Source organism: Thunnus thynnus, chromosome 1, assembly GCF_963924715.1.
Source record: "Thunnus thynnus chromosome 1, fThuThy2.1, whole genome shotgun sequence".
Lineage (NCBI taxonomy): Eukaryota > Metazoa > Chordata > Actinopteri > Scombriformes > Scombridae > Thunnus > Thunnus thynnus.
This window is the reverse complement of record NC_089517.1, coordinates 26,085,658-26,111,350: the sequence shown is the minus strand read 5'-3', so window position 1 is coordinate 26,111,350 and position 25,693 is coordinate 26,085,658. Positions and strand designations below refer to the sequence as shown.

General features: G+C 41.5%; 1 protein-coding gene across 3 annotated transcripts in view; it reads right to left on the bottom strand.

Annotated features, from left to right (window-relative positions):
- Positions 1–25,693, bottom strand: part of nfatc3a (nuclear factor of activated T cells 3a) — a 65,211-nt gene that overhangs the window by 25,100 nt on the left and 14,418 nt on the right. For all 3 annotated transcript variants that reach the window (XM_067593242.1, XM_067593233.1, XM_067593251.1), the window contains exons 2-3: positions 17,689–18,868; positions 12,861–13,023 (exon numbers count right to left, since the gene is read on the bottom strand). In XM_067593242.1, coding sequence (XP_067449343.1) covers positions 12,861–13,023; positions 17,689–18,868 — 1,343 coding nt within the window. The remainder of the gene's footprint in view (positions 1–12,860; positions 13,024–17,688; positions 18,869–25,693) is intronic.

Sequence of the window (25,693 nt, the reverse complement as noted above, 5' to 3'; positions counted from 1 at the left end):
AGAAAAGAACAAGGCCTTTCATTGCTGTTTCACCCCAGGAACTGCCAAGCCTCAACCTCACCACAGCTGGCTACTGACCCTTTCCTCTCTTTAGGTTTGCTGCACACACCCCTGTGTCAATGTTTAGTACAAAAGTGTGGTGGGTGGAATGAGAGAAAGTGGGTGTAGCTTGGGATTTGTCATGTGCTGTTCCAAAACCAGCTAATATGAAAAGGCTGAAATTGGTCACAATCAGGCCCTGGAAACATACGTACCTGAGAAAAACAGTGAGCAGGTGCAATGCATGCTTGGTTTCATAATATTTACTTTTTCTCGGAGGCCAATTATTAAACTATGGTTTGCAGCAGCATTATTAAACAAGACTTATTTCCAGCTTTGGTAAAAGGTGCACTGGAATCAGTGGTGGAATCTGTGTTGATGAGAACTGCTGTCATGGGATTTACTAGTAGAGTGCTCACTTTTGCATCATCTCTCTCTCTCACTCACTGCCTCTGAGGCGGGACCCTGCGGTGAACGAAGTTGAGGTACGGGGGCAGCTCGGTTGAAACAAGCTGTGGAAAAACTGAAATATGCTGTGTTTACAGCAGGTTTTGTGAGAGGATGAGCCTCCAGAGGCACATGCTAGGCAGGCAGAGTGATGGAGCTTAAATCTTCATAATGATTCTCTGTTCTGAGCTCAGTAAAAGCCTTGCATCTAGGAAAGTTCTGCTAGTGAACTCAATAAGGACTAATGACAAGACTGTTGAGTAAAATGAATACGAGGGAATGAATAAATTTCTGGAAAGAAAAAAAAAAGTTTACCACTACTAACAGTAAGTTTGCAAGTAGATGCACAACTGTCTTCAGTTCACTTCAATATGAATAACTTTTGTAGATAGAGAGCCATAAGGAAAGATGTTTTTGTCAAAAGGCAAAAACAAATTCCTCTGCAGTGCCTTGTTTAAATCATAAACTGACCACCACTCCTCCATTTCCAGTGTAGCTATCCCACTGTCTCAGGTTGATTTGGAGCGTCTAGGCCAAAGGCTACGCTCAAGTATGGGCTGCTAAGTGAAATCCCAGGCTGGCGTAACTAATGCAGCTTCAGAGTGAATGTAGGAAAAAGCCATTCAACTTGTGGACCTGCCCGGTTCAGACAAGTCACCATATCACCTGATGTCTATCTGTCACTTCATTTAAGAAAGTCAAAGAATCTTTTATAAAGAGTCAAAGAGAGCAAAACACTGGCACACAATGCAAAAAGGAAACAGTGAGGGTTGCATGGAAAAAAAGCCTTTTATATTATATTATTTTTAAAAAAAGAAACATGGAACTTATTTCACACTAGACAGGGTAAGACTGTTAACTGACTGATGATTTCATCTTCAGAACATAAATAATCTTGACTTTCAAAATATGCCTACAACTTTTACTTGACCAAAAATCTGTTGAAAACATAGCTGGAAATTGCAGTTATATTATCTCCCAAATCTATTAACTGTTCTGGTTTTACAGACTAAATTGCAAAGTGCAATGAGTAATGTTTTTACTGTTCCACTGCAAATGCTTTGTAATATCTGTTGGTTTGTTGTTGTGTACCACTAAATCAGTGAACTGAATTTCCAGCCTTTGTTTTGAAGGAAAAACTCCCCGCCCCAAGGTATGTTGATATAACTCCCGTCTCCTCTACCACATCCTCCAAATGTGTTTCAACTCCTCAGTGATGGAGTCATGTCTGAATTACAGTGAATGACTAAACAGATCAGTAATTCACGTTGTTTTTGGGTGTGTCTGTGTGTTGTATATGAGTTTGAGGTTGCTACTGATCCTTGTAGTGCAGAGGGTGCTGCAGTAGTCAGTATGACATTTCTGTGTGACTGACCACAAGGATGATGGCCAGAGAAGGCAGTTTCCTCCTCGCACAAAACCGCATGTGAACTCTACATGCACAGACAGCGTGTATTTCTGAATTCAAATGTCTAGTTGAACTGACAGCCACAGCGAATGGTGAGAAAATTCCTCACTTTGCTTTCATCACCCATCTCGAATTGGAATCAAACCAACCAAACATTCAAAACGACTGGATGTTCCACACGAAATGTATTCGGAAGGAAGTTGCACCAAGGAAAAACATGAGGCCCCTATAATAACCAGTAATGGGTTCATATTTGGAAGCCACATTAGATCTTAAGAACCACATGAAAGTATAAATCTTGCTAGTAACAAGCTAACAGGTAATTATGCATCCTGGTCTGAATGGATCCATGACCATAAATGACACCATCATTCTGGATTCAAAGAAACACAGAGTCACAGGAATCAACAGTCTAGTGGCTTGTGTCGCTTGTTTTATGATCATGTCTGCACACTGTGGAAGTGAACACAGACGGGTAGCGTTTGCATGTGTACACATGTCTATGTGTCTGTGTACATGACATAGTGCACACTGTATTTGTGTGTCCATAAATGAGGGCATGTTTATTTGCAGCACCATGTGTGTTCCAGACAGCATAAAATGAGTTAACAGCGTCTGGGGAAATGTATGTGTGTGAGAGGATAGACAGACGTTAAAAAACACTGGGAACGTGTAATCAGAATACCACTAAAAGCACAGAAATTGGGGATAAAAAATACAGCACTAACATCAAGAATAAACTTTTCCACCACCTGAACTTGCTGAGGTTAAAAATGTTGTAAAAGGTTGTATAAGTTTCATTTTTTCAGTTTGTCCATCATACGCAGCACTATGAACTGTCACTAAGAAACAGAAAAAGACCCTCTTTCTTTCTTTCTTTCCTTCCATTTGCCCTCTTCATCCTTGCATCCCTCTGTGTCCTCTTGTATTCTCTGTATTTCTCCGTCTCTGCACATGAGGGATTTGGTTTGGAGCCAGAGTGTTGACAAACATACACTTAACAGGCCAGGAGTTCTTTCCAAATCAAATAATCAACCAGGAAAACCTGATTAGAGGGCCAGAAAGAAAGGGCTCACTTCAGCAGTCCCAGTGAATAGACACTCCCGGCCAAACAGAAACTTACCACATAGCCAAGTTAATTCAGTCACCCTGCCACATTCACAAATGTTTCTAAAAACACAATTATTTTCTGTTTTGCATTTCCTCGGTTCAATTCGATTTGATTAATTTAGACAACAATAACTTAACACATGAAAGCCTTACACCATAGTGCTAGTTCAAAGAATAACATTTATTTTAACACCAAGTACTGGTACGAAGGGGATGAAAACTAAACGGGGGGAAAAAAAACGTGTCAGCTCATGTGAGAAGTTGTTAGTGGTAGTTTTCCAAAGAAAAGGAAAACCTAAATAGAATTATTAATTCATTTTTCATTGATCTTTTTCAACCTTTCCAACATCAACAACATGTTTTTACATCTCTACAATATCATGAGCTCCTCAAATAGTAGTCTAAGCACACTTTAGGGGGCCTATTTGCACCTTCAGTTCAGAAAAAGGGTAAAACACCACCTGCAAACAGCAGGACATGTAAACAAGCACACATGGATAGTACCATGGTCCTGGCAAAGGAGACTTCTCGACAGTGAAATGCACACGACACACACCCTTGACTTGTTTGACATTCCTGAGTCACCCCTCCGCCACCCCCTAAATCTATGCTTGAGTGTGAAATACCACAGGAGGGTGGTCTCTGCACTTTTAACTCCTCACCTTTCTGCCTGGCCAGAGTGCACTGGACCCTGCTGGTCAGTCAGCAAGTAACTGGGGCCTGATAGAGATCAGTTCTTATATTAAACGACACTGACATTAACACCAGTCACATGTCCCCGGGCCTGTGCTTGTTGAAGCCTGTAACTAACTCACGGCTGCTGCCGCTGCTGCTGCTGACTGTGGATCGAGTTTAGGATGAACTCCCTAAAATAAAACCGCTGGATACGGTTACATACTCAGCTCCCACTAAATAAAGTCTCCATTTATTTTTGGCCTTCATCTGTTCCACCGGTCCAGTAATAAGGCAGGCAAGCTGACGGGAAAAACAGCTCCCATCACTGCATATACACATAAACAGGCAGTGAGACACACACACACACACACCACAGGGTTTTTAGTTTTGTTTAAAATACAAAAAAATATAAAAACAACAGCTGTACTGAGAGTTGATCTGCACTCCAAGGGTTGTGATAATGAGATATTTATATGGGCAAAGGTGAGAATATCACCTGCTCCCTGCTGCAAAACACTGCTTCTCTTCACATACTGTGTTTCATCAACAACTAAAGCATTCATTTTGTTTTTTCATCTCATTTCATTGTCTTCTTTCTGCTTATATTTCCTTCTTTCCTTACTTACTTTATCGCCTACCGTCTCCTATCCTTACTTTCCTTCTTCCTCTCATCTCTTCCCACTTCTTTTCCCTTTGTCACTCTTTTCTCTCAGTCCCTGTCCTCGCCTCTCACCTACCTCAGCTCTAGCCCTCTGCCGTAACTCGACACTTTCTCACAGCGAGCGCCTGACTCTGCCAAGTTGTTTCCCTGTGTTGCTCCACTGTTGCCATGGTGAGACTCTCTCTGTGTGTATGCGTGTATGTGTGTGTGTGAGTGTGTGTGTGTGTGTGTGAGCGACGCGCTACGTACACTCACATTGGTGTAAACTACGGCCCTGTAGCTTGTGTTGGAGAGAGAGGGGGTGTGTGTATTAGAATGTGTGGATTTAAGCACACTGACTTTGGTGTAAACTGTGGTCCTTGGAAAGGTTTGTGTGTGTGTGTGTGTGTGTGTGTGTGTGTGTGGCGCTAAAATGTGTGTGCGACAGAAGGTTTGTGTGTGTGTGTGTTTGGCTAAAATGTGTGTATGACAAATGTAGAAACAGGAGCAATGGTGGTCAAGGTCACGAGTGGGCCCATTTTATCTGGCAGTGGTTTCGCTACTGTGGCACGACGATCTGGGATCTATGGACACACACACACACACACACACACACACACACACACACAGCTCACACAGGCTTGCTGTTTGCCCAGCACACTAGGGAGGGCAGAGAGAGCCAGGGGGCCGGTTGACTGTTTGTTTAAACAAGGTCAATACATGCGCGCGCACACACACACACACACACACACACACACACACACACACACACACATACACACACACACACACACACACACACAGAGGAGCGTTTACTGTATACTGCATGAGGGCTGTATATGGCCTTGCTAGACTGGTCCAAGCTCAATTCCTTTTATTCCCCATTCTATCCTCCCCCACTCTCTCTCTCTCTCTCTCTCTCTCACACACACACACACACATACACCTCTCTCTCTCTTTCTCCCCCTCTCAGTGACTGTTTTCTCACTGTGCACTAAGCCTGATTACAACAAATGAGAGCCAAGCTTCCAACATGTTTACATCAAATACAGCCTTGGGGCAAAGCAACACTAGCTCCAGCCAGTTCACACAGTGCAAACCGCATGGCTCTGCATTGTTGTCTATTCGTCCCCCAATGATGGCAGCCAGTCTATTGAGAGAGTCAGCAGAGTGAGAGAGAGAGAGAGATGTCAAGGTATGGCAGAGGCTTCACCACAGTACAAAGCAAGAGAGAAGTGTGATGCGTAGTAAGAAATGGATAAAGATGGATAGAATAAGAGAAGAGATTAGAGTCACTAAAAATGTGAGGGTGAATGACAGAGACAGAGAGAGAGAGAGCAATGGGGTCACGGCCTTGCATTCAAGCACTGGGATCAAAACCAAATCAATTAATCAAAATCATCCAAGCCAGTGGAAATATAATGCTGTCTTGGACAGCATTATATTATCATATTCTCTTTCAAATCCTTGTTACCAGACACCATAGCTTCATTTAGATTTATCAACTGTGGAAACAAGTTTAAAGATGGCCGTGATATTTTTTCCAACTGTTTGTTTTTTCTTTCTTTTTTCAGTCCTATGCTGTGTTTGTCTGCACTTGTTTTGTGTATGTGCTGTGTACTGTATGTGTGAGTGAGTGTGATTGTTTCTTCACTGTATCTGACAGCCTTTTTCTGTTGTGTCTGCCTACCTAATGCCTAGCCCAGCAGGTAATACCAGAGGGGCTCCTTATATTTGTGTGGGTGCAGCAGCACTCAATTAAGCTGGTTAAATACGCACAAGGATACCTCAGCCAGCCAGAGAGGCTTTGGACTTATATGTCTCCTAGCAACAGGTGTACCGATTATGGTCTGCAGCTAGCCCCAGAGGAATTGCTAAAACAGCCAGTCAGCCAGGCACAGACGTAGCCATCCTGCAAAGTATTATTCTAAAAACAGCAGGTGGTCAACGATATTGGAACATATTGAGAACCATTTGGATCTTGCAACATGTTTTAAACAACCTCAAAAATTTCCTAACACTGCTTGTTTTCAAGAATGTTGGATATACACTATAAATACAGTGTGACTGTATATTATATAGCGGATGTTTTACAAACATATTTTATTCTACAAATGTATTTCCTTTGTAAAAAAAAAAAAAATTTCAATCACCAGAGGGTGCAAATATTTATAGGGTTCCTATTTTGTCGTGCTTTACAATTGAAAAACTGGATGTAGTTCTACTGCAGAAAAGCCCCACAAAGAACATGGACAATGCTACACTGTAGCTAGTGACAATATCATTAGCCCAGGGTATCAGTCTTTGCATAGGAATACACAGCATTCCTCACAGAACCCAGTACTATGAATCATGACTGTCAAAACAATTCTGCGTAAACACTGTCATGCTTTGTGGCCTCTGTTTGTCTGGCTACCGTGCATACAGACAGGAAAGGAGCTGACTATTACTGACCAAGGCTTTGTGACATCCCTGTCTCTCTTTAAATCAATGATCAACAGCTGGTCAACTCCCTCATGTCTTTCGTGTAAGTATTACTCAGACCAAATTGGTGTCACACTCCAAACACACTGAAGTGTCATGTTTTATTCCCTGAATGAGTAAGATGTATTTCTTTTCCAGAGGACAAGTTATTGCTAAGAATAATGTACAATGCAATATATTGGTTGAAATGCCACAAAATAATACAAGTGGCAGAGTACACGCAGAGCACAGCTTGTTAACAAATCTGACTTGAGCTTTACAATAAGATCTCCAGAGTGGTTCACTTGCTTTGTAGTTTCTTTGCCTACACTTCTTTATAGCTCCTACATCCTGTGTCTGGGGCCCAAAACCGCAGGTTAGAAATCACTGACCTAGAACTGCTGAACTGAGGCATTAAAATCTACACAGACATGCAGAAAAATTTACACAACCATTCTCTCTGAGGAAACAGTTTGTAGAGACAAAATGCATGAGAGTCACTCGGTGAGTGACAATCTAAAGAGTCTACCTAGATGTCCTAAACATTTCCTTTCTTTTAGGTCTAAAGTAATATGGAATATTATTCAAAAGTTCCTTGCCTAAACTTTGTTTATAATCTCACAAAAAAGTGACTGAGCAGCAAAAAACCAAAGTAGAATTAAGACAAGAGAACGATACACATGGTCTGCAATACCGTACTTTGTCAGGTCAAGAGTAAAAGATTGTATTACTGTGAGCCAGTAATCCACTTGTTTGATGAGAGTATTTAGAGTTTCAAAGTGGACTATAAACACCTCTCTAAACTGTAATCCACCAATGATAGCCTTCTCGACACAGCCTTCAAGACCAGAAACATCAGTAGTGACAGGGAGGTATGTTTAAAACCACAGCAGTGGCTGTAACAGAACAATAAACCAACATCATCACAAGCAAAGGCAAGAAATCCTAGAAGGTTCCAGCAACTACCGTCTTGGACAGACATGCAACTGAACCACAGATGCAACTGTATCTGCATAAAGTTGTTGCTGACAAAGGTGCAGATCCCCTGGACAGGTGGCCAGTTAATGAATTCTGAGTGAACTAATGAAAAAGAATTCAAGCACAGGAGGAAACCTGGTTACATGCCACAGTGCTGCCCTCAAGCCACATGGATAAGCTTATTTACCACTTGGCAAGTGTAAAGATGCACAGACAAGTTCAGATGTTTGGTTTATGAATATTTCTACTGGCCACCATCACACCATCTACCAGAAATCATCCAGCTGAAGAAGGCTTGTACTCTACCAGGTTGCAACTTAATAAAATAAATTAAAATAAATAAATAAAATCAATAAAAAAATATCTGAATGCTTTTCATTGCATGTAAGAGGACATAATCCTGATTGATGCTATCACCTATGATTCTCTGGGTTAAATGCAAGTGTGCTTTTTTGACTCTAGAAGACAACATAGGTTGGCCCTCCCTGCTACTGTGGGCCCAACCTGCTCCAGCTTTTTAATGTAGTATGTGAACTCTTGGTCCCAAAATACAAATGTCAATATCCAGAAATCCTACTTTCCAGGCTACTGACATACCGTATGAAGGAACTAAATGTATCCAGAGACTAATAGACACAGCCCCACAGCTCTTTTTCTCATTGTCATTGTCTTCTTTTTCTGTTGACGCAGCAGCTCAGTGGTGCATTGATCTGGGGAACAGCGTAGCCACAAAAGGAAGTTATCACCATGTCCAGATGGCGACTATGGCGTCATCTGGTGACATCACGCCACCAGAGTCAAGACCCAAGGAGAATGAGAAGTCCCGCAGGGCACCAGAGGACCGAGAAGTACAATCTGTAGTGGGAGTAGTTGCTGCAGTACCACAGTATTTTAGATAGATATATTAAAACTTGGAAGTAAAGCTTGCTTTGTAGGTGGACAATGACTTAAAGATGAAAAGCAGAAAAACAGAATCCTCGACACAGCGGCCGTGTAGTCGTTCACTCAAATGAGACCTCTGCTGCCCCGACACATCTGTTTCCTATACCTCTCACTCTATACTAAAGAAAAGCTGTTTTTTAATGGTGCCTGTCAAAGTTTTTCATTTCTGTAATATCCAGTCTACATATTCAAATTCTGTGGCAGAATAACTGCAATCACACATGCAGGCACTAGTGTTGTTCTGCCTGTTGGGAATAGCTTGCTTCACACCTACAGTACAGTGCACCTGGGAAACATGATATGTGCAAGCTTGTTAACGGTTTCAAGTGCTCTGACCTCCTTACGCCCAATACATACTGGGTCAAAACAGTGTCTGAATGACTTTCAGGTTGCCTACAGTGATATCTCATGAGTACAGCAAAAACAAATGTGTTTCTGTGAGTTTTTGTTGTTGTTGTTTAGACTTTTTAGGATCAATTTTAACATAGGTCTGACCTTATATCCAGCATGTCATTGTGTGTTCTTTTGATAAGCTCAAACAGTAACACAGAGCACAATGAGTGTGTGTTTCTGTAAAAACAATAATGACATCACGGGGTAAAGACATGACCTTTCAATATGGTACTTTTTTGCACAGTGCATCAAAAAGAGGTTAAGAAGACTAACAATAGAGGAGTGGGTGTTTAGTAAACAAAGACTGACTGTTAGACCTGCTGGACAAGTGCTGATACTATATATCATCACATGGTACAAGCAGATGTTAATTGTATGTTGATTGTCTTTTTTTAGTTGCTATACTAGAAGTCTAGACACAAAGATGGGTTGTGTAAAGACTGAAATGTATTCTAAAATTATACTGAAGCAACTTCTACTACTGACATGTTTGTTACATTTTCTTTGAAAGATAAGTAAAGTTAAGATAAAGACACATAATTCTAGAGCAGAAATGTACAGTTGTGTATCATCAAAATATTAATCTTGAAAACTGCCACTACGCAGAAGAGAAACAACGGATGGGGGTTGTGTACATTAGCTGGGTACAGTGTGATATCTTAAATACAGAGGTCTTTCATTTCCCTTCACACAAACTCTAATAAAACACACAGGGACGAATTCACAAAAGGACTGCACAGCTTTTGCAGACGCTAAACCCTCACAAATAAGACAAAAATAAATGAAATGCATCCCTAACTGCTCCTTTGCCATTTGCACGTATTTAAATTCAGTAATATGCATTAATTTGGTGCAAAATTGGCCCCTTTCTATGCAAATGAGCCTCATTGCAAAAACAGTCCAATTCACAAAGACCAACACTAATAGTCACACACAGTTTGAGTGAAAGTATTAGTGTCTCCAGAGTTGGTGGTAACTGAAGTGCATTTATAAGCGGTGCCACAGCCAGACTTTCCAGTGATCATTTCACATTTAAATTCCTTGCCTGAAGTTTTGAGGAATGTCTCTGCACCTCATTGGTCAGGACTTCTAGCTCATGGTCTGAAAATGTTATTTTTCTTTCTCTCTGCCATTGTCCTGCCTACTGTGTTCTTGGCGCAATGGCAACATTTATACTTTGCCACATGGATAATTGCAATCAGACGCAAAACAAGGGCAAATTGCACTCAGCTGCAAAACTTTATGGGTGTGTTTGCACTGTAATATCATTAGTGCCATATCTTTTGTGAATCGGACCTTGAGACGGGGCAGATATCGGTTGCAAGTAATGTGCAATTCATGGTGCTATCAGCAGCTGCAATCCATTCTTTGTGAATTTGCCCCACAGTGTCTTTACCTCACTGCACTAATCTCTGCAAACCACTCATGACAAGCAAATGATGTCTGTGTGCTTCTCTCACTGTCTGCTCGCTCTGTCTGTGGCAACACATTGCTGTTTGTCAGTTTGATCATGAAAGGTTGTTCTAGCAAAAATATAACCGAGTGACACTTGGTCAAAATTTGCACCCCCTCCCCCCATCAAAAAAGATAAACCAGTGCATTGATAAGAAATACAATTATAAAAATAACATCTGAAACAAAGAAACCAGAGTCTGCAGTCTTCACACTACAATAAAACCGGCTGCACTGACACAGTCATGTGTCGTTACTGTAGACCAGGTTCCAGCTGGGCATTGCTTTGTCTGACCTAAGATATGCACACTCCACTCACTAGCTATTGCAAGGAAACTGCTATAGCCAAACAATTCCCTCTTGGGATGAGGAATGAGGGCAAGCGTGGCAAATGCTCAGTTGAAAAAAATTTGACCACTAAATTATGCATCGTCACATATGGCAGGATAGAATCTTGGTCTCACTGAGGTTGAAATGGTTAATGATTGGCCTGGAGGGAGCCTGCATGACTGAATGTATAAGGACATAGGCTGTTTCTTAAGCAACAACAATCGTACAATAGTGGTTTGGGATTCCTTTTTTTTTGTGAGGATATTTTGTGCCCACAGCTGTTAAAATGTTATATCTTAAATTGTTAAATCTTGTACATAACGTGCATGATGAGCAGTGACTTGAGTTAGCCTGAGGACTAACCTACTTCCCATCTGTAGTCTTGAGAAATGATTAACACATGTTGCTCACACCCAGTAATAACAAAATATAATAATTAAAAACAAATACAGTGTCGCTCTACTTCCAATACCTTTTTACATGTTTTACTACTGATAGAACATATTTTTTGCTACTTTTTCACATAGGGTGTTACCATAGTGGACTTGGGACCAATGTACAGTACCAGTCAAAAGTTTGGACACACCTTGTGTGCATAAAGTATAAAGTGTGCATAATATATAAATAAAAATATACAAATGATATACAGTGGCAGTAAGCTTAAGAGGATTGGTTCAACATTTCAAAAATTGAAAAGGAAAATGTTACAGGAACCATTACAGTCTTAGTAGAACAGATGCAAATGTGCAACATATACTGAGGGAATTGGACTGTATGTAGTGATCCTGTCTGGCTGATAAGACAGCTGACCGAGCTGTCAGCCTGAACTCAGCCATTGTTGGGTTCCACAACAATGGTCATGGCCTGGCTCCACAGCTCTACCTTAATCATACAAACAAAGGAAGCTTGTCACCGCAGCCTTGAATTATTAATGGGACTGACATCGTCTGCTATTGCTCTCCCCTCCATCTTTCTCTCTCTGTTTCTGGGAGGGCAAAGCAGCCCTAGCTCAGTGTAGGCTCACCTAGTCTCTTAGAGGTGCTATCAAATGACAGACCAGCTGACTAGGCAGACGGCTCTCTTGCCTGCCTGCATGTCTTCTTGCATCAACAGGTCCAGCTGTGGGACAGGATCTATGTGACAATCCGAACATGCAGATATGTAAAATGAAACCCTAAATGTAATGCTCATTCGCAACAATCGGCTGATGTTCCAGCTATAAGACTGTAAAATTACTAATTTACAGTCCAATGATGTAGCCTTAGTCTTAGTCTAACAACTATCTATGGATTACTGGTGGATGTTGCAAGCATTGTGGAGGGAAAATGAGATTTTTTCGACAGGAAACTGTGACTTTTGAGGAGCCAGAAGATGTTCCATCAGCCTTCTCATTTAAATACTGATATTTCTACTTCAAGTGTGAGGAGTGTCTCCACATACACTGTAAGGGCACAATATACTTCAGTCAAAAGCAGAAGGCAATCCCTGCAAAGTAGAGAACAGCCTGACTCTCAGGAAGTGGTTGCTAAATACGTTTGGCTCAGCCTATTTCTATTTCTTTCATGTTCGATTTCATCACTGGAGGCTGCATGAGTTGACATCTTGACTATGTGGTTAACACAGTGGGACCTGGATGATAAGAGCTCAGTGCACAGGGTCTAACTTAACTACTGCATGGTGAACACCATGTTAACATAGACGGTAAATCAGTCCTGACCTCAGAGGGAAATCTAATCCTCAGTATGGTAGAGACATTTATTTTGTTTAATGGAGCAAAATACCAAAGTTTATGCGATGTAATTGGAGCTTTTAGTCATTTTTAAGAGTAATATGTCAGGACAAATGTTTTTCACTAAAGCTTGTTAGACTTTGGGTAATGGTCTTTCAGCTTTAAACTACAGAAAAGTGGGGGGTTATGTCAGTGCTGATGGCTGAGAAGCTTTAAGTGCCCCAAGTGTGTGATAAAATGCCAAAATATGTTACCTTGACAATTGGGTGGCCACCTGATGCTGCTTTGACAGCTCCTCGGCTGCCCTCAGTCTCATAGTGTGCTCGGTGGTGGGCTTTGGGTTGCACCTCTATCTTCAACTCATACTGGCCAAACTGACTTGGTAGAGGCCAATCTAGCGGAGGAAGCGAGGAGGTCCTGAGGAGAGAATATCACACATATAAACAAAAAGGAAGAGTATATTTCAATTTTGGTATGAAACCATTATAAAATACAGTGTTTTGTAAAAAATATGTGCTCAAAGATGAAGTGAAAGCATTTCGCAGAAATGTTTGAGGTTGTAGTAATTAGTGTGTGTAAATATGAAGAGTCTGACCTGAGGTTGACCTGAGTAGAACGAGACAGAATCTAATCAGTGATCAGAGAATTTCTGTCATGAAAATCTGTCGTGTACTCATACTTTCACATTTTCCATCTATCAACTTATTCTGTACATCTCTGACTATACGTCTATCTGATGACACAAGCTGTCTTAAGTCCGAAACGTTTCAAAAGCTGAAAACGAGTGGTATTCCCCTTTCATGGTCTGAGACAGTATCATAGGTGGTAGATGTGGGTATAACATGCAGTGTACTCACCCCACAAGACTGTGAATCACTGGAATGTCCACATATAACGATCTTGTTCTTAAACATAACGCGTGTAATTGGTCATGTTAAGACTTAAGAGTGAATCATTTTCTAAAGGGGACTTTTCTTTGTGAGTCTTTACCTGTTTTTCTGTGGGGGTCAGTGAATGGATGGGAGGATGAGTGTCTCTCAGACAGTGAGTAAATTAGTATGTTTCTGTGTGCATGCTGTAAGTGTATACTTTATGTGTTGTGCACCACAGGGGCTGGCATTATGTGTTTTTCCTCCCTGCCTCCTTTTTTTTTTTTTTTATCTGTGGAGGCCACAATCATATTTGAACAGCTGCACTCGAAAATAAAACACTCAATGGCCTTCTCCACAGAGAAACTGGGTCTCTCCATCTGAGTCCATTAGATCAGTTTATCCTCCAAACAATTTGTAAACACTACCAGCAACCATTACTATCAACCAAGCCATAACATTTCCAATCCTTGTTGTATGTATGGTTGTTGATTATTATTTATTCACTTGTATTTATGTACAATCCACTAAAATTTAATATATTTCAGAGTACAGCGTCTCATGTCCAAACTCCCAAAACTGGGAGTGATCTGGACCATAATGTATTTTATTGTAGATGAACTGAAAAATAAACCATTCACATCAATTGTTGGTAGAATATACCACAATATAAGACTCTAAGTTTACTTGAGTTTAGTTTACATTTTTTTCATATGTTTATATATTTATTATGGCACCTTTTTACTTTTGTACTGCTCTGTAATATCTCTACTGTAACAAAGCTAAATGCATTATTATACAAGCCACAATGTAAAACTTTGTCACATCTTGATAATGTACATAATGAATTATTCATGAGCCAACAAGGCCACAGTAAGGCTGCACATGCAATATGTGTTTCATCCAGGTGTTCTTGTCTGGCAGCAGTTACAAAGTGCCACTGTTTCTGGGCACAGCAGTATGCAATCATACATTAAACTGCATGTGTGTGTGTGTGTCTGTGTGCCCATGCACATTAGCAGTGTGTCCATAAATGTGTGTGCATTTCTGTATTTCTGTGGCTGTGTATGTTAGGCCCGAGTCAGTGAAATGGCACTGTACTGTGGCAGCTGCAAGTATGTGCTGTCGCATGGGCCAAGAGGCAGCTACACACTGATCTCTACCTCAGTGTTGATCACTGTAGGCTCTTTGCGCACACTGTCACATGGTGGCATAAACTTTTATTTTGCTCTTTCCAAGACAGTACAGGCTCCTAGCATGCAAACGTACTGAGTCTAAACTGCATGACAGATATTTGACAGTAGAAGTCATTTGTAGGGGAAAGTTTGTAAAGTTTTAGCCAGCATAGCTGACTCCTTTAATTCTTCCCTGTCCAAATGCCTGTCAAGTGCTGGCTATGTGCAGACCAATCTGATCAGTCTGAATTAGAGACATGTGAGTTAGGCTTTCAGCGGAGCCATTTCACTTCATAAACTGCCTAACAGACTGGCACCAAATCTAAAGGAAAGACTGCATTTTGGAATCAAAAGGCATGTGTCTGATATTTTGTAGACGTTTTGTGAAGCTCAGTGTAGCTTTGTGGTTAGAAATCTAACTGAGCTACATTCTGCAAATTCTCCTACCACATATGGCATGGAAATGTCACCTAAAACAACTTAAGGTTTTAACTTATTACTTAAAGAATAACCAGTCTGGTTGAGCAAATCACATGCGATGACAGTTGTCTATGTCAGAAAATACAATTTTTGGCCTATAGCGTACAGTTATTCATGCACTGAACAAGTGCCATGATGGATGTATAGTCTGTTACGATATGTTGTAATTTTCAAACAGCCAACAAAGAGCTGCTCTCAATCCTTTTAAGTACGACTTTCAAACAAGGTTTTCACCTGATGGCAGCTCTGTCTAAGACACTAACCTTTATGTTTTCCTCCCTGGCAGCCTGACATAACCACCCAGGAAGTGTGGCTTTGCATGGCTGCTACGGTAACAGGAGTAGAAGAGGACAGAGGAAATATGAGCTTTGTGACGAAGCAGAGCGGGAGCCGCGGCCTATGGACTGACATAGCATAACCTTTCTCAAATGTCTAAGTCATAGTGTAGACAAACTCACATTCCCACACCCTAGCCTTCTCTATGACCTCCATCATCCCACTAACATCCTTTCCATCAAATGACTCAGGTAGTTTTGCATCTACAAACTTCAGTCACATTTTAAGTCACACAGACATGACATGTTAACTAATTTTCTTACACCTGAAAATATATTTTCAAACAATGTTTTGTTTTTAAAAGCTTGTTAAAACACTTTTTAGTGTTTAGTTTCAACTAGTGGATTCACTGGTAGCCTCATGGTGTACCAGTAGGTGTACATAAAACTTCCAACCAATAATACCATCAGATTTTTGAGCAGTTCCCTCAGCTGCTGCCATCAAATATAACTGCAGTTATTCTATTTATTTACATTTTTAGTTACAGCACTCCCTCTTTTAAGGTCCAAATGCAGTAAATTAGCAAATTAGCATAATTATTTGTTGACAAATTTTAGCCCAGGCTCTGCTTACCGACTGGAGCTGTACATACTGTATTGGCCACAATGTAATACTGGCCTTTTAACCAACTCATTAGAGTGGCATAGATATATCAATGGGAGGACGCTGTGAGCAGACACTCTGTCAAAGAAAATGTCTGAAAACCTCACCAATTTTTAATCCCACCTACTCTAACCCAATCCCACCCATTTCACCTGCACCATCTGTTCAAAACACCACTAACACATATGCATGCACACAGAGAACCCAACGACCTTTTATCTTGTGGCAGACAGAAGCTTACACCACCTGACTCTCAGGTGTAGAGTCACATCTGACAATGGAAATGTATTTTATGCCAATGTCAGCAACTATTGAAGGCTTGGGCAGCTTTAGCAAGGATGGGTATAGCAAAACACTTGAATGACAAAATTCAAGTCGACAGCTTATTTATTTTTTTAAAGTAGCGGCTGTTGTGTTCTATAAGATATAGATACACCACTTCAATTTGGCAGCATGACATGACAAATCAGTACAAGTCTTTAAATTAAAAAATTACAGATTGTGTGGATGTCATAGATTAATTTAGCACCCAACTCTGCAGCAATCTGGACATTATTCCATCACTGTCTTGGTCATGGTTTTGTGAGGAAATTACACTTACAAGGGCAAAGATGAAAAGAAGTTGACTCATCATAGAGCTGACCCTGTTATTGTCTGGAGGGTGTTTAGGTCTATGTGAGCACACATGTGTGTTATGTCTATGCATGTGTTTGTGTATGTGTGTGTGTGTGTGTGTGGTGGCCCCCTTGCCATATGTGCCCTGTGCTGATTTACAGTGCTAGGGGCCAGTGCACACAAACAAGGCCATGTCTTCATCTGCTGCACACATTGGAGAACAGACAGCAGACTCCTCTCCTAAAAAAAACTGCATCATGAGCCTTTGATTGCACCCATCACTCTTTAAGTGTTTTTGGAAGTGCTGGTGTGTGTGTGTATGTGTATGTGTGTGTATGTATGTATGTGCATGTGTGTGTCTGTGTTTCCCTTCACACACTAATAAACTTGTATCACTCTACAGTGTAACTATGTGAGATTTATACTGTTGATACAAAGCTCAAAGCTCCTGTAACTGAACATTGATCTGCATTGTTCCATCAACAGGCCTATTATTCATGTAACATGCTATGTGATACTAATTTACTGCACTGCCATGTTTACACTGATCTCCGAGATCAAAAAGGGTTTTCAATCTTTATGACAGCTCACAACACTCTCTTGACAAAATGTGCCATCTTGCCAAGTGGTGACTGTGTTAATAATTCACAAAAATACTGATAAAGAGCCAGTTATCTCCGCGCTACCTTCTTTTTTTGGCCCTAAGTTAAAAACACTTTACTAAAACTTTAGGATGACGCTATTCCAAACTAATATTGCAGTCACGACTGTTGCCAAGTGTTTCTCAAACACAAACAGGAAGTAGAATACAACAAACAGATTGCAACAGATAGAAACAGGTTGAGAAATTAGACCCTGCTGACATTTGTAAAGATAAAACATTTTCCAAACACTTCCTCTCGCACTGAGTTTACATCATCTGCATGAATCATTTGCTTTAGCTGAACAAGATGACTGCAACTGTGAGCTATGGCGCTGGATGTGATTAAAATCAGTAAATTTACCTGAATATAGGTGTATGACCAGGCTTGGGTTTATTCCACGGGAAGTGGGAGGGCACAGAGAGAAACTGTTCCCCGGGCCCGTCCTTCTTCAGGCTGTGCATGGCCTCCTCTGAAGGAGAGTCTAGATTAGGAGACATATTTCCTTGGTCATCTAGTCCCAGCTCCCCTTTCCCAGTCTGCATAGCTGTTCTGTCTTGTGAGGTCTTCCTTGTCTTGGATGGGATGTCTGCTTCAGATGGGCAGCACTGGAAGGGCGACATGCCTACAGAAGGACTGCCAGCCCAGGTGTCCTCTGTCACGCTGCCCCTAGGTGAAGGTCCTGGCGTGGGCGTGGGTGAGTGATGTGGTGACACAGAGCCTGGGTAGCAGATGTCGGCACTAGAGTGGCGCCTCTTCCCGCAGGGTGAGGTGGGACGTGAGGAGGGCCTGGAAGGTGGCCGCGGGCTAAGCCAATTTTCATCGGTGACACTGGTGCGTGGCGAGTGGCAGGGGGACTGTCGGGGTGACAGGCTGATGGAGTGGGAGTGGTGGACGAAGGCGGGGTGGTGGTGCTGCCAGTGGGGCTGCTCCTCCAAAACCCCACCACCGGTCTGAGGGGAGGCACAGCCTGGGGAAGTAAGCGGGGAGCCCAGGGTAAAGCGGGCAGCTGCTTCGTTTAGCTCTGAGTCAACATCGTCATAGACGTGTGAGAATGATTCACAGGAGGAGGCATCAGAGAACCAGCTCCTAGAGGAGAGGCTGCTGCATGGGCTAGGGCTGAGCGAAGAGTCCCGGTATGAGTGGTCCAGGCGCAAATACAGGTGGTCTCTGGACAGGGGCCTGTCGCTGTGGTAGTCCCCATCAGGGCCATTTGCCCTCAGATTTTCCTCATTGGCATCCATCTCCTGCTGGCAGCTAGGGGAGATAGAGGTGATCTGAATACTGGGGCACTCAAAGGCTTTTGGTGCCTCCACGGGGGCAGAGGGCAGCAGGGGGGAGGTGCCATACTTGTCTTGTGCCTCATAGCTTGGGGGTTCAGATCCTGGTTTGTGTGACTGAAGGCGCGGGGAAGTGCTGATGACCTGGGAGTGGGACTGCATGCCATGACGGGGCAGGCCGATAGACTGGTGGTTAGTGACCATAGACTGGGACTGGCCCACATTTAGGATGTAGAACGATGTGTTGTCATCAGGCTCCAGATCTAGGAGATCAAAAAGAAGGGAAGATTAAGATACAGCAGCTTGAAGAATATTTCAAGTTATTATAAGCCACATTCTTAGGATCTCTTATGATCCCTAGAAATGGAGTAACACATCTAAGGTTGTGTTTATGCAGATCAGGTAAAAACAATACAAAGCTTCTAACCGACACATTAGCCTTTTGCACCTAAAACATCACAAGTATTGAAGTCAAGGAAAGATTAATAACATCATCTCCATATCATGTCAGAAACCTCCCATCTCTGATAAAGTGCAGTTGGCAAGCATCTAGAAAGCGACACATCTGCCTGCTGTGATGGCTCTTCGATTCAGCACACCAGATCCTGGATAAAACAGCGATTATGATTATCCCAATATCCTTTAATGATATTTACATAAAGCATATTTAGGATGGATGTTACTGTTTGTGTTGCAGTATACAGTATTTGTGCCTTAGGACTTTGCTCCAGAACAGTTTCTGCCTCAGAGAAGTGAGATCACCTCCTAACCCATTAAACTGTTTATTGCTTTTAAAAAAGGAAAAGAGGAGCAGATGTGATTGGCAATCATTGAACTTTGCCCCAACTCCACCTGCTGATATTACATTCCTCCTACTAGCAATTCATCCTCCTCCAGCCTCTATTTCACATAGCAGTCCACCACACCAGAGCTGCACTTAAGCCTTTAATCACCAAAATTATGAAAAAAATCATTTGGTCACAGACCTATGTGCAGTTGTGGCCTGAGTGTGCGCTAGCGATTGAGCCCAGTGTCAGGAAATTAGAGGCCGGAGTGTTGCTGGGTAGCAGGCAGTCATACAGGCATTGTTCCAAGAGGGATAACCGATGAACAGCACTACTCAGGAAACAAATTCACACAACGGTGCGTGCTGTCGGCTGTCATCACAGCTAGTGCCGGCAGGCTATTTATACCAAAGGTCATCCGGCACAGGCAGCATGTACACACACAAACATACACACCCACACACAAACAAATAGACAAGAGCCCATTGTCCGCATTGGCGCTACTCTGTTAGAGGTTATTGATAAACTTCCACTGGATGTGCTCTCTGCTGCTACCACTGGGAGTAACCCCTCACCTCCTCCAGAGGTTTCATATGTGATGCATTAATTTCACATGCAGAGAGATTTTCACATTTGAAAATTAGAAATTGAGAATTTTCATTTTCACACATAAAAATAACGTTTCCAAAAACATCAATATTGCTTCACTTCATGAGTCCACACTTCATTTAGAATACATACAACTTTTAGTTGTACTTTATATATTGTGCATTGACAGAGGCCACAGTCCCTGTTACACCCTAACCAAGAAAAAACTCAATACTCATACTCATACTATATAAGCCATTGTAAATACACAGTAAATAACATAAAAAGTAAAATAAATCAAGCATTATGTAACATCAGCTTTCCTGTCACGTCCTATCTTTGGCCTTTTGAGCAATGATGAACACAGCTTCTGCTTTATGGTGATAACAAAAGACAAAAATGATTAATATTCTTCAGAAAATTGCAAAAATATGTGTATTCATAAAACATCTAGCTTAGCTAAAACCACAGTGTAGCCTGTAAAGGATAAGGTTGTGAAATATCACACAACACTACTCCATAGTCCTAAAAATAAGAGACCATTTTGTTACATTTGAAAATAAACAAATGTTTAAGTTATTATCACAAAATGCAAAGCTTTTTCAAGCACAGACAAATAGGTCATAACTTTTCAGTTAGTCAAGTTCCTGTAATTATTTATTTCAACTTAAACTGATAACTGCATAACAGTAATCATACAGTTTTGTCAAATCAGACATTAAGGTATACATGTTTGTAAAAAGGACTTGGAAAGGGTTTGTGTTTCTATAGTCCCTTTTACACAGCCTGTTCAAGGTGGGAATGCTGTGCCAATATCCCCCCTGTGTATAGGTACAAACACGGAATGGGGGGTCATTGTTGTTCCTCCAATAAGCCAGCAGTGGAGGTAGTTACATTGCCGGATGGACATCTGTGCAAAAGGGACAGTCGGCATGGCGGGACAACACACATTGGACACCAACACTATTGTGTTACACATCACACCTCTGATTCCGGCATGCTGTGTAAAATCACCCACAGGGGCGGCATTATGCCGGTTTTGTTTGGTTCTGTGTAAAAAAAGCCAAGCCGGCATAATGACGGGTCTTCGTTACAGCAATATTGTGGGATCTCTGTATAAAAGGGGCTTATGTTTCTGTCCTCTCTCTCTCCCCAACAGCAGCAACAGCAACAGTAGCGACAAGCTCTTTATTTATAGCTGCTCAGCTTCGCACTGGCCCTGCCTGCCTGTCACAAGACCCAGCAGTGGATCGTCTGACGACAGCATCTGACTGACTGACAGGGAGCAAGGGAAGGACAACAGAGTTGAGAGGAAAAGAAAGGCAGTGAGAAAAAGAAAAAGCTGCAAATTGCCTCACTCAATGATATGCTGAATGTAAAGATAACATATACACCCTTTGAGTGAGGGAAGCATCACCCTTTTCTGATAGACTACACTGCCAAACACTATTAACATGCTTACAGAAAACATCACCTTGTTTTAGTTTTTATCTAGGTTGCAAAATGTTCCCTATCTGCAGTAACTATGACAAAGCAAATCCATCCCATGAGTGTTCTTCCTTGTTCCTCAATAAACTAATAAAAAAGCAATATTTGCAATAAAAATGAACAATAAAAATTAAAAAAATGCCTATAGGGAGGGCACACTGTGTTATTTCTTCTTGCTAAAAGCCCATATCCTAGAGACTAATTTAGAGAATCATTTTGAATTACAAAGAAACAAAGTGAGGTGGGAGCAGAGTCATAAATATCCCTGCATTATAATAGAGATCCTATCTCTCAAGAGTCTATAGGTTTCTTGAAAACCCCTCCCCTGCTGTTGAGCGCATGTTCACATTTTGTCCTCATTGAGGGGATTTTCTAAATGGGTGAGATGGGCAAACCATCAATATGCCACAGGATTTGACTTAATTAGAAGTGTCTGATGAACTGTTTTTGCTAAACACCATGTATCCCAAGGGAGGACAGATATTAAGGGACATTATTCTGAAAAAAAGCACAGACCTATGATTATGTTAAACAACCCAGCAACAGATATAGGGTTTAATAGAAAAAATAGTCTGTCCTAAATATTATATAGGAAATCATTAGCAGCATGAACTTGTCATACTGTTGTAGAAATGTCAGCAGTGAGGACATTGATGAAGTTTATTTTTGTTTTTACAATGAAATGTCAGTATTAACTGATAAAAACTCTTTATGGATCGTTAAAGCTTACTAATGGGCAAAAGTGGTGGAGTTATCCACATTGGATTCAATACAATGAAAGGCAGAATGTGTATGGAGAGAGGAGAGATTTTTAAATGCAGCTGATATAAAGCTGTAACTGGCAGTGTAAAACCAGTATTAAACCCACAGGGGGGTAAAAGAACCTTGCAGATAAATAATGCTGGTACAGTACATTAAACATAGTTGAAGAAAAACATACAGAGACGCCACCACAAATGCATTTTATTAACAAGAAACCAGACATAGGGAGATTGGGGTGGTTGACATGGTGCACAACAGCACAACCAGTCAACACCAGCATGTGACAGAAACAGTAAAGTCAGTAACAACAGCATGTGGCAGGTAAGACCTGCAGGGATTAATGAGGAGTTTTAGTGGAGGAGTTGATACAAGTGGTGTTTGTATGTATGTATCAGTCTGCTGATGTGTCATGCTGAAACATCAGCAGACCTTGTGTGCTAAGGTACATGCCCTCAGTAGTATTTTTCTGTGCCCCATTCAACAATGCAAAGACTTGCATTATAATCCTCATTACTATAGTCATATGCTATATATTTTTTGCTGCCACTACTAATTTGTTTTTGATTTATTGCTTCCCCATATTCACTTTGCAGGAAGTCACAATGTTTACGTGTCAGACAGAGACATTCATGCAAGACATGAAATTTTCACTTCTAATATGCAAAAACATACAAACCACAAAACCATATTTGAATAAACTTATTTTTAAGAGTTTCTGAACTTGTGAGTTTCCTTTTCTGGGTTGCTAGTATCAGAATCCAGATGAGCAAATTTTAGATCTGTTGAATCACACCAAAAAAACCATTAAATAGAGAACATTCAGGGCAGGGCAGGGCAGTCCCAGGTGCTAATTGAGTGACAAGCTGCTGCCTTAGTAAATTAAGTGGTAATTACACACACAAATTGAAAGCGCAAATTGAATGAAAGTCACAGTGAAATCTGCCCAGTGCTTTCACGTTGGTAAATCTGGGACTCTTTGGATAAAGTATTTTTCCTTTTTCTGTGACCTGATATGCGCCCTGTGTTGTTTTATTGAGAAACTCCCTTGGAGGGTAAGTTGGTTGATTACAACTGGGATAAATATATATATAAATAGTATAAATAGTAAGCTGTACAATTCCCTCCACAAGTAATGGCATCCCAAATTTTGGCATTAATGTAAGCTTGAAATCTTGCAAAGCACCTGATGCCAACCAGGGCTTATGAGTCCTCCCTAAACTCATTTGGTATGCACGCATCAACCGGCTACCAATCAGCCAAGCATTGTTCATTTCTGACAGTCTGCTTTGAGTTTTGTAGCCTTAGATATAAACTATTGGACAGCAAGCACAACTTTTGCTGCAATGTTTAAAAAACTTTTATTGTAACTTTTATTTTACTACCAGTGGAAATAATTAAACAGCTCAGTCATCAAGTGCAATAAAGTATCCTGTAATTATTATGTTTGGATAAAATTTATGATGCATAAAAAATCATACACCTTAAAATCTTATTATTCTGTGGGAGAGTCTGGGACTTTGTATTAGGTGTCTGTATTGGCTTGGTGGTAGTAATGAGAGCAGTAACCTTTTCATGGCTGTCTCTGGACTGTTTCTCAGTCTCCTCAGATAACAGATTAGAAATCCCTCTGCTATGTTGTCCTACAATGTCAGTGGTACAACACCAATTTGATTTACTGAGTTCAGTTTTTTTTTTGTTTGCCATGTTATTTGATATAATGCTGTCTCTTTGTTCCATAGTAGCCTAAAGTTTACTTGGTGAAGGTAAGATTGACTGAAGCGACTTTTGCTAATTTGTACCCATCATAATACATGGTGGAGAGAGTTAAGTGGCAGTGTTGCTTAGATGAGGGTCAGACAGGGGATGTTACCTGGCCCACAGCCCTCTCTCTGCCCCGGGATAAGATTAGCCTGCTACCTAAAACCCTGCAGTGTGAGGAAAGGGGTCAGTGGTGGGAAACCCCCCTGTCCAAGCCAAACCCCAGTCACCTTACGTGAGGAGGTCATAGAGGTGAGGAGAGAGGAGAGAAGAGGAGAGGAGAGGAGAGAAGAAGAGAGGAGAGGAGAGGAGAGAAGAAGAGAGGAGAGGAGAGGAGAGGAGAGGAGAGGAGAGGAGAGGAGAGGACAGGAGAGGACAGGAGAGGAGAGGAGAGGTATTGTTGTTTTATCAATGGCCTTGGATGTAAAGCCCCTGCACTGTTCTTGAAAGCCCAGTGCGTCACACACTCCTCAAGTGTCCATACATCAGACAGCCAATCCGGTTAAATTAAGATCTCTAAGAGGCTTTGCTGTACCTAAGCTAATAATAGCTCCGCCTCACTGGGAGATGTTTCAGTGAAGCGTGGATTGCTGGATGTTTGTGACACACTGCAAAGACAGTTGTGTTCTCATGGTAACCACAGGGAACGGTCTGACCCATTGGTGATGGTGGCAGACACTTTGGCTCCTTGACACAAAGCTCAACAGGCCTCTGGCTGACTGTAGTACTGCCTGGGGATTCTCGCTTGGGGGATAAGCCACAGAGACTTTGTTCCTCCCTCCTCCTATTCTCACTGCACACGAAGTGTGTCAGGGTCCTGTGACCGGCAGTGACACACAGGCCCACATTCTGAGAAAGCCCAGTCTACTACTGAGGGAGAGAAGGATTTGTCTCTCCCAGAGAGGATGACAAGCTCATTGCTGTTGCAGGTTCCTGCTGGTGCGCCCACGATCTTTCTGTCTATGTATGTGTATATGTGTATGTGTATGGGCATAGAAGTGTGGGTGGTGTACGAATGTGTATGTTCCTGTGTGTCTGTGGTTGTGTCTCTTTGCCTTCCTGTGTCACGTAGTGTATATGTGGTTGCACTGTCCTCTAATATATATATCTATATATCTATATATATCTATATCTATATAAATATAGATATAGATATATATAGATATATAGCTATAGATATAGATAGATATATACACGTGTGTGTGTATGTGTGTGTGTTTGTGTATGTGCATACACCAACACATATTACTGTCTTAGGTTACCCACTAGCCCCAACACCATGTGGTGCCGGAGCTAGAGGGTAACCTAAGCCAGGGTTCCCTTTGTGGTGGGAAAGCAGGTTGATTAGAACAGGCTCTGATTACATCCCCTGTGCAGAAGGCTTTGTGTTCAGCCCAGTCTCCTCTTTCAGCTCTCCTCAAGAGCTGCTGTCCAACAGACCACAGCAACATTGTGCCAACACACCATGTAATATTATGAGATAAATGGCATATAACTGAGATGAATTATCATAACACATTTAGGGCTGCAACTAACTATTGTTTTCATTAGAGAATAATCTGTTGATTATTTTCTCGATTCATCGATTAGTTGTTTGGTCAATAAAGTGTCAGAAAATCTCAATCATTGTTTCCCAAAGTGCAAGGTGATGTCCTCAAATATCCTCTTTTGTTCCGACCTACAGTCCACAACCCCAAGATATTCACT